The sequence below is a fragment of the Bombina bombina genome, chromosome 12, assembly GCF_027579735.1.
Source record: "Bombina bombina isolate aBomBom1 chromosome 12, aBomBom1.pri, whole genome shotgun sequence".
Lineage (NCBI taxonomy): Eukaryota > Metazoa > Chordata > Amphibia > Anura > Bombinatoridae > Bombina > Bombina bombina.
Window position 1 is genome coordinate 67,954,786 of NC_069510.1, and position 12,573 is coordinate 67,967,358.

Consider the following 12,573-nt stretch of genomic DNA (forward strand, 5'->3'; position numbering starts at 1 on the left):
GTTTCTCCTTTTTCTTCCTGTACCTTCGGTCGAATGACTGGGGGTGGAGCTAAGGGAGGAGCTATATAGACAGTTCTGCTGTGGTGCTCTTTGCCACTTCCTGTAGGGAAGGATAATATCCCACAAGTAAAGGATGAATCTGTGGACTCGTCTTACCATAGAAGAAACCAATTTATCAGGTAAGCATAAATTTAGTTTTTTGACGGTTTTCTTTATAAATATGGAGAGCGTATTCAGGTCCGCGGCCGCGATGTTAGGCGATGTTAGGTGAGCGTATTGGTGCCGTCAAATTCAACAAAGTTGACGGCTTGATAAATGTATAATCTAAATGTGTTTCTGCAATGTGAAAATAATTGCCTACTCATTAATTCAGCTAATATGCTAACCTTGAGAACTATGTCCTTTAAGTTGCTAAACCAATCACAGTCAAAGGTCAGCTTATCAAAGTAACAATATTAATAGTTATACCTATGAGTCATTAAAGGGACACTAAAGTCAAAATTAAACTCTGATTCAGATAGAGCAAGCAATTTTAAACAACTTTCCAATTCACTTCCATTATCTAAATGTGCACACTTTCTAAGGCACCAACTCCTACTGAGCATGTGCAAGAATTCACAGAGTATATGTATATGCATTTTGTGATTGGCTGATGGCTGTCACATGGTGCATAGGGAAGGAAAATAGAACTAACCTTGAAATTAGTCAGAAAAAAATCTCATTTGAAATTGAGCGCAACTGAATTTAAGGCGTGTCGAGATGCAAGTCAAAAAAGTATCAAAAAACACATAAAAAATCTGTTAAAGGGACACTCAAGTCAAAATTAAACTCTCATGAGTCAGAGCAATTTTAAACAACTTTCCAATTTACTTCCATAAACAAAATATCCACAGTCTTTTTATATTTACACTTTTTGAATCACCAGGTCCAACTGAGCATGTGCAAGAAAGAATATATACGTGTAAGCATTTGTGATGGCTGTCACATGATACAGAGGGAGTGATAATATACATAACTTAGAAATTAGTCAGAAAAAAAATCAACTAATCATTTAAAGTTCAGACTATGGGGCCGATTTATCAATGTGTGGGCTGACATGATCCACTGTAGCGGATTATGTCCGCCTCACATCAATAAACGCCAACAGCATACGCTGACTTCATTTATCATTGCACAAGCATTTCTAGTAAAATGCTTGTGCAAGGCCGCCCCCTGCACATTCACAGCCATTCGACCACTAGCAGGGGGTATCAATCATCCTGATCGTATTCTGAAAGGGATGATTGCTGTCCGCTGCCTCAGAGGTGGCGTATGAGTTAAGTAGCAGCGATCTTAAGACCGCTGCTTCTTAACTTAAAAGGACATAATACTCATATGCGAAATCACTTGAAAGTGATGCAGCATAACTGAAAAAAGCTAACAGGAAAATATCACCTGAGCATCTCTATGTAAAAAAGGAAGATATTTTACCTCACAATTTCCACAGCTCACCAAAGTACAGACAACAGGTATCTTAGGAAGATATGGGAGTAACATTTAGATTTAGTTATTGGTATGAGTCTTTTCTTTTTACATTGTTTCACTGAACCTCAGAAGTATCTTAAATATAAATGTATAAAGTAAGGTTTTGTCTTTCTGTTCCATATATACATGAAAATAGATGTCATTGTATAAAGATGCCGCTTCAGGTATGTACCCATAGGCTGGGTAGTGATGTTAAAAGTACACTATCCAAACTTTCTAAATAGGACCCCTACATTGTAAATATTTTAGGGTTTATTTTTATTTTACAGGCAAGTTTGTATTTATTTTAACTAGGTACAATAGCTATTAAATAGTTATTAACTATTTAATAGCTACCTAGTTAAAATAAAGACAAATTTACCTGTAAAATAAAAACTAACCTAAGTTACAATTACACCTAACACTACACTATAATTAAATAAATTATTCCAATTTAAAACTAAATACTTACCTGTAAAATAAACCCTAAACTAGCTACAGTATAACGAATAATTATATTGTAGCTATTTTAGGATTTATTTTTATTTTACAGGTAACTTTGTATTTATTTTAACTAGGTACAATAGTTATTAAATAGTTATTAACTATTTAATAACTACCTAGCTAAAAGAAATACAAAATTACATGTAAAATAAATCCTAACCTAAGTAACAATTAAACCTAACACTACACTATCATTAAATTAATTAAATAAATTAGCTACAAATACCTACAATTAAATAAACTAAACTAAATTACAAAAACAAACAAACACTAAATTACAGAAAATAAAAAAATATTACAAGAATTTTAAACTAATTACACCTAATCTAAACCCCCTAATAAAATAAATCCGGATAGGATGAAGACTTCTGCCGGTCTGGATGTCCTCTTCTGCGCCATCGGATGAAGACTTCGGCCCGGCTGGGTGAAGACGACTCAAGGTAGGGAGATCTTCAGGGGGGTAGTGTTAGGTTTATTTAAGGGGGGTTTGGGTGGGTTAGAGTAGGGGTATGTGGGTGGTGGGTTTTAATGTTGGGGGGGTTGTATTTTTTTTTTACAGGTAAAAGAGCTGATTACTTTGGGGCAATGCCCCGCAAAAAGCCCTTTTAAGGGCTGGTAAAAGAGCTGATTACTTTGTAATGTAGAATAAGGTAGGGACTTGTATTATTTTTTTTATTTTTATTTTATTAGGGGGCTTAGATTAGGTGTAATTAGTTTAAAATTATTGTAATATTTTTTTATTTTCTGTAATTTAGTGTTTGTTTTTTTGTAATTTAGTTTATTATTTAATTGTAGGTATTTGTAGCTAATTTATTTAATTAATTTAATGATATTGTAGTGTTAGGTTTGATTGTAACTTAGGTTAGGATTTATTTTACAGGTAATTTTGTATTTCTTTTAGCTAGGTAGTTATTAAATAGTTAATAACTATTTAATAACTATTGTACCTAGTTAAAATAAATACAAAGTTACCTGTAAAATAAAAATAAACCCTAAGCTAGATACAATGTAACTATTAGTTATATTGTAGCTATATTAGGGTTTATTTTATAGGTAAGTATTTAGTTTTAAATAGGATTAATTTAGTTAATAATAGTAATTTTTATTTAGATTTATTAAAATAATATTTAAGTTAGGGGGGGTTAGGGTTAGTGTTAGACTTAGGTTTAGGGGTTAATAATTTGAATATAGGTGGTGGCGGTATAGGGGGGCAGGATAGGGGTTAATAAGTTTAATATAGGTGGTGGCGGTATAGGGGGGCAGGATAGGGGTTAATAAGTTTAATATAGGTGGCGGCGGGGTCCGGGAACGGCGGTTTAGGGGTTAAACAATTTATTTAGTTGCGGTGGGGTCCGGGATCCGCAGGATAGGGGTTAACAAGTTTATGTAGGTGGCGGCGGTATAGGGGGCGGCAGATTAGGGGTTAATATGTATAATGTAGGTAGAGGCGGGGTCCAGGAGTGGCGATTTAGGGGGTAATAAGTTTATTTAGTTGCGGCGGTGTAGGGGGGGGCAGATTAGGGGTGTTTAGATTCGGGGTACATGTTAGGGTGTTGGGGCAGACACTTCCCATAGGAATCAATGGGATATCGGGCAGCAGCGAACATGAGCTTTCTCTGCTGTCAGACTCCCATTGATTCCTATGGGATCCGCCGCCTCCAGGGATTGAAATCCAGGTACACTGGCCCGGAATAGTGGCGAGCGTACCTGGTAGTAGTTTAATAGCTACCAAAAGTAGTCAGATTGTGCCGAACTTGCGTTCGGAACATCTGTAGTGACGTAAGCATCGATCTGTGTCGGACTGAGTCCGGCGGATCGAAGCTTACGTCACTATATTCTACTTTTGGCGGGCAGTAGGGGTTGATAACTAAGGCGAATCAGTCTTGCCACAAATACGCTGCGGAATTCCAGCGTATTTGCGGTTGACGGCTTGATAACTAGAGGCCTAAAAGGTAAAGTCAAGTAGCAGAGTCAGGACTTGATCCAGTAGAACAGGAGCACTTGATCCAGTAGAACAGGAGCCATATCACATGCCCAGAAGAGTAGTCAGGGAAGCCAAAGGTGATAAAGAAGATATGATAAGAACAGAATCGCTGAACAGAAGATTGGGAACCAGTAAATTGAAACTATAGAAATACATACAAATGGATTACTAATAGGTACCAAAGAGAACCTATGTCATAAATAATCGTTGAGGTGTGAATGGTAGCATATCAAAATTATGTGAAATAGCACGAGACTGGAAATGCATCAAAATCTGACATGAAAGACATGACCAAAGACATCTGGAGAACAACCTGAAAAGACACAACCATTATGCACCAAGAATAAAGCAGCTCACTGATTATAATACTATATATACTATATAGTCAAAACAACCTGGAAGTATGATAATAGAAGGTTCTGTAGTGCAAATTTGTCATATTCCAGATCTCTTGAAAGATAAATGAGCCAAATTGTTAGTAGAAGTTTACACATACAAATGCCTATGTTGAAAAATGTTATACTTAAATCCCATCCTGATGTATATGTATTATTTCTCTTGTAAGGTGTATCCAGTCCACGGATCATCCATTACTTGTGGGATATTCTCCTTCCCAACAGGAAGTTGCAAGAGTTTACCCACAGCAGAGCTGCTATATAGCTCCTCCCCCAACTGCCATATCCAGTCATTCTCTTGCAACTCTCAACACGTATGGAGGTAGTAAGAGAGAGTGGTGTATATAGTTAGTTTTTTATCTTCAATCAAAAGTTTGTTGTTTTTAAATGGTACCGGAGTTGTACTATTTTATCTCAGGCAGTATTTTTAGAAGAAGAATCTGCCTGAATTTTTCTATGATCTTAGCAGCTTGTAAGATCCAATGCTGTTCTCACATATGTCTGAGGAGTGAGATAACTTCAGAGGGAGAATGGCGTGCAGGTTATCCTGCTATAAGGTATGTGCAGTTATAAGTTTTTCTAGGGATGGAATTGCTAGTTAAGCCTAAATACAGTGATTTAGTAGCGACTAGTATCAGGTTTACTATCAGAGATATATACTCTTATAAATTTGCAATATAAAACGTTTGCTGGCATGTTTAATCGTTTTTATATATGCTTTGGTGATAAAACTTTATTGGGGCCTAGTTTTTTTCCACATGGCTGGCTTAAATTTTGCCTAGAAACAGTTTCCTGAGGCTTTCCACTGTTGTAATATGAGTGGGAGGGGCCTATTTTAGCGCTTTTTGCGCAGTTAAAATTACAAAATGAGACATCCAACTTCCCCCAGCAGTCCCATGAATACTATAGGACATCTCTAAAGGGCTAAAAAGGCTTCCAAAATCTTTATGGGGAAGGTAAGGCCACAGCTCAGCTGTGGCAGTTTGTTGTGATTGTTTAAAAAACGTCTATTTCGTGTTTTTTTTATCCGTTTTTTGCATTAAGGGGTTAATAATCCATTTGCAAGTGGGTGCAATGCTCTGTTAACTTATTACATATACTGTAAAATTTCGTTTGATTTACTGCATTTTTTCACTGTTTTTCACTGTTTTTCAAATTTTGACAAAATTTGTTTCTCTTAAAGGCACAGTAATGTTTTTTATATTTGCTTGTTAACTTGATTTAAAGTGTTTTCCAAGCTTGCTAGTCTGTATAAACATGTCTGACATAGAGGAAACTCCTTGTTCATTATGTTTATAAGCCATGGTGGAACCCCATCTTAGAATGTGTACCAAATGTACTGATTTCACTTTAAGCAATAAAGATAATTTTTTGTCTTTAAAATTTTTTATCACCAGAGGATTCTGACAAGGGGGAAGTTATGCCGACTAACTCTCCCCACGTGTCAGACCCTTTGACTCCCGCTTCCGGGACTCACGCTCAAAATGGCGCCAAGTACATCAAGGGCGCCCATAGCGTTTACTTTACAAGACATGGCGGCAGTTATGGCTAATACACTGTCAGCGGTATTAGCCAGACTACCTGAAATTAAACAGAGCATACAGACGCTTTAAAAAGAACCATGTCTGATACTGCCTCACAATATGCAGAAGCTGAGGAAGGGGAGCTTCAGTCTGTGGGTGATATTTTTGACTCAGAAAGGATGATGATTTAACCTGATTCTGATATTTCTACATTTAAAATTTATGCTTGAGAACCTCCGCGTGTGGCTCAGGGAGGTTTTAGCTGCTCTGAATTACTGTGTTACAATTGCAGTGCCAGAGAAATTGTGTAGACTGGATAAATACTATGCAGTGCCGGAGTGTAATGATGTTTTTCCAATACCTAAAGAGGTTTACAGAAATTATTAATAAGGAATGGGATAGACCAGGTGTGCCATTCTCTTCCCCTCCTATTTTTAGAAAAATGTTTCCAATAGACGCCACTACACGGGACTTATGGCAGACAGTTCCTAAGGTGGAGTGCAGAGTTCCTACTCTAGCAAAGCGTACTTCTATCCCTGTCGAGGACAGTTGTGCTTTTTTTAGATCCAATGGTTAAGAAAATGTTTATTCAACAAGGTTTTATCCTGCAGCCCCTTGCATGCATTGCTCCTGTCATTGCTGCTGCGGCGTTCTGGTTTGAGTCTCTGGAAGAGGCTATACAGGTAGCGACTCCATTGGATGAACATACTTGACAAGCTTAGAGCACTTAAGCTAGCCAATTCCTTTGTTTCTGATGCCATTGTTCATTTGACTAAACTAACGGCTAAGAATTCTGGTTTTACTATACAGGCGCGCAGAGCGCTATGGCTTATATCATGGTCAGCTGACGTGACTTCAAAAATAAGCTACTTAACATTCCCTTCAAGGGGCAGACCCTATTCGGGCCTGGTTTGAGGGAGATTATTGCTAATATCACTGGAGGAAAAGGTCATGCCCTTCCTCAGGACAGGTCCAAATCAAGGGCCAAACAGTCTAATTTTCGTGCCTTTCGAAAACTTAAAGGCAGGTGCGGCATCAACTTCCTCTAATGCAAAACAAGAGGGAACTTTTGCTCAGTCAAAGACGGTCTGGAGACAACCAGACCTGGAACAAAGATAAGCAGGCCAAAAAGCTTGCTGCTGCCTCTAAGACAGCATGAAGGAACGGCCCCCTATCCGGTAACGGATCTTGTAGGGGGCAGACTTTCATTCTTCGCCCAGGCGTGGGCAAGAGATGCCCAGGATCCCTGGGCGTTGGAAATTATATCCCAGAGATATCTTCTGGACTTCAAAGCTTTCCCCCCAAGAAAGGGGAGATTTCACCTTTCACAATTATCTGCAAACCAGATAAAGAGAGAGGCATTCTTACACTGTGTACGAGACCTCCTAGTTATACGAGTGATCCATCCAGTTCCAAAGGAGGAACAGGGACAGAGTTTTTACTCAAATCTGTTCGTGGTTCCCAAAAAAGAGGGAATCATCAGACCAATTTTGGATCTAAGGATCTTAAACAAATTCCTCAGAATTCCATCATTCAAGATGGAAACTATTCGTCCCATCTTACCTATGATCCAGGAGGGTCAATATAGGACTACAGTGGATTTGAAGGATGCTTATCCTCACATTCCGATACACATCATTAGAGATCATTATTGGTTTTTCAGGTTTGCCTTTCTAGACAGGAATTACCAGTTTGTAGCTCTTCCCTTTGGATTAGCTACAGCCCCAAGAATCTTTATGAAGGTCCTGGGGTCGCTTTGGCCCATTATTTAGACGACATCCTGATTCAGGCGTCAAACTTCCAAATTGCCAAGTCTCATACGGACGTAGTACTGGCATTTCTGAGATCGCATGGGTGGAAAGTGAACAAGGAAAGAGTTCTCTATCCCCAATCACAAGAGTTTCCTTCCTAGGGACTCTGATAGATTCTGTAGAAATGAAAATTTACCTGACGGAGTCCAGGTTGTCAAAGCTTCTAAATTCCTGCCGTGTTCTTCATTCCATTCCGCGCCCTTCGAGTGGCTCTGTACATGAATGTAATCGGCTCAATGGTAGCAGCAATGGACATAGTGCCGTTTGCACGCCTACATTTCAGACCGCTGCAACTATGCATGCTCAGTCAGTGCAACGGGGATTACATTTGTCCCCCCTGCTAAATCTGGATCAAGAGACCAGAGATTCTCTTCTCTGGTGGCTATCGGGTCTATCTGTCCAAGGGTATGACCTTTCGCAGGCCAGATTGGACAATTGTTACAACAGATGCCAGCCTTCTAGGTTGGGGTACAGTCTGGAACTCCCTGAAGGATCAGGGATAGTGGACTCAGGAGGAGACCCTCCTTCGAATAAATATTCTGGAACTGAGAGCGATATTCAATGCTCTTCAAGCTTGGCCTCAGTTAGCAACTCTGAGGTACATCAAATTTCAGTCGGACAACATCACGACTGTGGCTTACATCAACCATCAAGGGGGAACAGAAGTTCCCTAGCAATGTTAGAAGTCTCAATATAATTCGCTGGACAGAGACTCACCCTTGTCTCCTATCAGCTATCCATATCCCAGGTGTAGAGAACTGGGAGGCGGATTTTCTAAGTCGTCAGACTTTTCATCCGGGGGAGTGGGAACTCCCTCCGGAGGCGTTTGCACAATTGATCATCATTGGGACAAACAAGAACTGGATCTCATGGCGTCTTGCCAGAATGCCAAGCTCCCACCGTTTCCTCTGCTCCCTCGACTGATTGCCAAGATCAAGCAGGAGAGTGTTTCGGTGTTTTTGATAGCGCCTGCGTGACCACGCAGGACCTGGTATACAGATCTGGTGGACATGTCATCCTTTCCACCATGGACTCTGCTTCTGAGACAGGACCCTCTACCTCAGGGTCCTTTCAACCATCTAAATCTAACTTCTCTGAGACGGACTGCCTGGAGATTGAACGCTTGATTTTATCAAAGCATGGCTTCTCCGAGTCAGTCATTGATACCTTTATACAGGCACGAAAGCCTGTCACTAGGAAAATTTAACTTAAGATATGGTGTAAATATCTTTATTGGTATGAATCCAAGGGTTACTCATGGAGTAAAGTCAGGATTCCCAGGATATTATCTTTTCTCCAAGATGGTTTTGGGAAAAGGATTGTCAACTAGTTCTTTAAAAGGACAGATTTCTTCTCTGTCTATTCTTTTGCACAAGCGTCTGGCAGATATTCCAGACGTTCAGGCATTTTGTCAGGCTTTGGTTAGAACCAAGCCTGTGTTTAAACCTGTTGCTCCGCCATGGAGCTTAAATTTCGTTCTTAAGGTTCTTCAAGGAGTTCCGTTGGAACCTCTTCATTTCATAGATATCAAACTTTTATCTTGGAAAGTTCTTTTTTGGTAGCTATTTCCTCGGCTCGTAGAGTCTCCGAGTTATCTGCTTTACAATGTGATTCTCCTTATCTGATCTTCCGTACGGATAAGGTAGTCCTGCGTACCAAACCTGGGTTTTTACCTAAGGTGGTATCTAACAAGAATATAATCCTTCTTCAAAGAAGGAACGTCTATTACTCAATCTGGACGTGGTTCATGCTTTAAAGTTTTACTTACAAGCTACTACAGTTTTTCATCAAACATCTACCTTGTTTGTTGTCTACTCTGGACAGAGGAGAGGTCAAAAGACTTAGGCAACCTCTCTTTCTTTTTGGTTAAGAAGCATAATCCGCTTAGCTTATGAGACTGCTGGACAGCAGCCTCCTGAAAGGATTACAGCTCATTCTACTAGAGCTGTGGCTTTCACTTGGGCCTTTAAAAATGAGGCTTCTGTTGAACAGATTTACAAGGCGGCGACTTGGTCTGCGCTTCATACTTTTTCAAAATTTTACAAATTTGATACTTTGCTTTTTCAAAGGCTATTTTTGGGAGAAAGGTTTTTACAGGCAGTGGTACCTTCCGTTTAAGTACCTGCCTTGTCCCTCCCTTCATCCGTGTACTTTAGCTTTGGTATTGGTATCCCACAAGCAATGGATGATCCGTGGACTGGATACACCTTACAAGAAAAAACACAATTTATGCTTACCTGATAAATTTATTTCTCTTGTGGTGTATCCAGTCCACGGCCCGCCCTGTCATTTTAAGGCTGGTAATTTTTTCATTTAAACTACAGTCACCACTGCACCCTATGGTTTCTCCTTTCTCTGCGTGTTTTCGGTCGAATGACTGGATATGGCAGTTGGGGGAGGAGCTATATAGCAGCTCTGCTGTGGGTAAACTCTTGCAACTTCCTGTTGGGAAGGAGAATATCCCACAAGTAATGGATGATCCGTGGACTGGATACACCACAAGAGAAATAAATTTATCAGGTAAGTATAAATTGTGTTTTTCCTAAAGTCATATATTATATGCTTACTGTGTTTAAACGCAATGGCACATGCTGTGTTGTTCATTAGAATATTGTTTGAATTTTATTTTGACAATATCTTTTTTGATACAATCATCCCAATCAAAAATTAATATTAAAATAATTAATCAAATAAATGTTGGAAAAAAGATTACAAGTTCAACGATATTTAGGTATTTTTTTGCGCACCCGCAAGCAAGCGAATTTGCGATAAATAACCAGCCTTACAAGTGGCTGGCTTTTGCTTCCACAAGCTTGCGGTAGCACTTAGCGCTTATAAAATTAACCAGAGATCAGATTGCAAAGTTGTTGTACTACATACCATTAAACATTTTATATTAATATATTAAAGTGTTTAATGTCCTTTTTAATATATATGAAATGTACATGCATTTCCCTACTCGAAAGCAAAAAAAAAAAAACAATGGAAAACCAAAAATATTGAAACTCACTGACTGGAGAAAGTTCAAAATTGGTTAAAAAAACTGATGTATTGGAATCCAATCGTTGGAGTTGTAGACAAAGTAAAAGAGTTTGTTTAGAGGACATACCTTGCTTCTATGGGAAAGGACATGCTTACAACATCAGTTTGTTTAAGTTTTCTATTTGATAGTGGAAACAAACAGAGAAACTGTAATGCTTAGATTATGGAATGAAATGAACATACAACATCTAAACTTTTGTATTTTTTAGGAGAACTTTGCTAAAGAGCTGAAGGAAATTGGAGGACAGATGAAAGATATTGCAGAAAATCCTTCACTCATAAGGTAGGTGGCACCTACAGTGTGTGGATAGAAACTCATACTATGAGCCTAATGATCAAAAGTTCTCCAGTTTGGAGAGAAATTATAGTGCAAATTTTGCAGGGGCTGAACTCACTGAATTCTCTAAGAAAAAGGGCGGAACATGGATGTTCTAGAATCTAGAGAGATGAGAGATGCCTCCCATAGAAAGTAAGAAGTTCTCTGGGATAAAGAATTTCACTGGGGAGAGTGACGTTAACAGGGAAGCACTGTTATAAAGTCTCAGTTTACAGCAAATACAAATAAAACTGAATTGTTTTCACTACAAATTAATTTGCATTTGCTTCTAGTTTAGTAACATTACTTTTCTGACACCTAAATAAGTGCATTGTGAATTTTGAACAAACGTCACCTGCATATAGATGTCGAGATAAATCTGTGAGACTTTCAGGTGTAAAATTCTTAGAGTGTTGTTAGAGAGATTCAGAAACACCCTGTAAACCCCCTTGTTCAATTCAGGGAACCCCACCATCCCTCTCACTTTTTGGAAACTGTCTTGCTCATTTATTTAAGGCTTTGGGGCCTATCTATCATGCTCCGAAAGGCTTCAGACTCGCCAGAAACAGCAGTTATGAAGCAGCGGTCACAAAGACCGCTGCTCCATAACGCTGTCCGCCTGCTCTGCGCAGGCGGACAGGAATCGCCAGAAATCAACCAGATCGAGTACGATCGAGTTGATTGACACCTCCCTGCTGGCGGCCTATTGGCCGGGAGTCTGCAGGGGGCTGCGTTGCACCAGCAGCTCTTGTGAGCTGATGGTGCAATGCTGAATACGGAGAGCGTATTGCTCTCCGCATTCAGCGAGGTCTTGCGGACCTGATCTGCAATGTCGGATCAGGTCCACAAGACCTTTCATAAATAGGGGCCTTTATATTCATTTGTTTTGTTTTGTAAGGTTTTGAATACGTTTTTGTAATGCTGATGTCCTTAACAGTGGATCAAGTTCTATGAGCCGACAAGTTAATGTTTATAAGATAGTAGCAATGCTACTTGATACTCTGATGAGGGGCAGGTACAAATGTTTATTAATTCCAAGGTTTTCAAGTGGCAAAGCTGAGGGAATTTTTTTCAGCAAAATATCAATTTCAGAAATTAGTTTTATGAATCTAAGCCATTCTAAACTACTCTAATATAGAGCCAATTCAGATTGCAATTATCCCTTGTACCAATGGCCAAAGTCTAATCCTCCACTGCGTGGCTCACACTTATAGACAAAGGGCTCCATTTATTAAGCAGCGGATGTAGCTTCAGAAGACCATCGTTTCAGCCTTGCCTTAAACGGAAGTTAAGAAGCAGTGGTCATAAGACCGCTGCTCTTCAACAAAGATGGCCGCTGAACACTAAGGCTCTTAAAACAAGTCGAGAGCTACTAAAATTAACTCACGCTAATCAGCCCCTTTTTGAGAAATAGAGGTGCATTCAGCTTTGGGAGCACATCAGGACTCCTTGGACACCTTTCAAAAGATAAACTGATTCACCCGGACAGTGATGT

At 39.4% G+C, this 12,573-nt stretch overlaps 1 protein-coding gene across 1 annotated transcript in view; it reads left to right on the forward strand.

Annotated features, from left to right (window-relative positions):
* Positions 1 to 12,573, forward strand: part of LOC128642671 (amiloride-sensitive sodium channel subunit gamma-like) — a 169,874-nt gene that overhangs the window by 139,062 nt on the left and 18,239 nt on the right. The window contains exon 9 of the mRNA XM_053695453.1: positions 10,972 to 11,045. Coding sequence (XP_053551428.1) covers positions 10,972 to 11,045 — 74 coding nt within the window. The remainder of the gene's footprint in view (positions 1 to 10,971; positions 11,046 to 12,573) is intronic.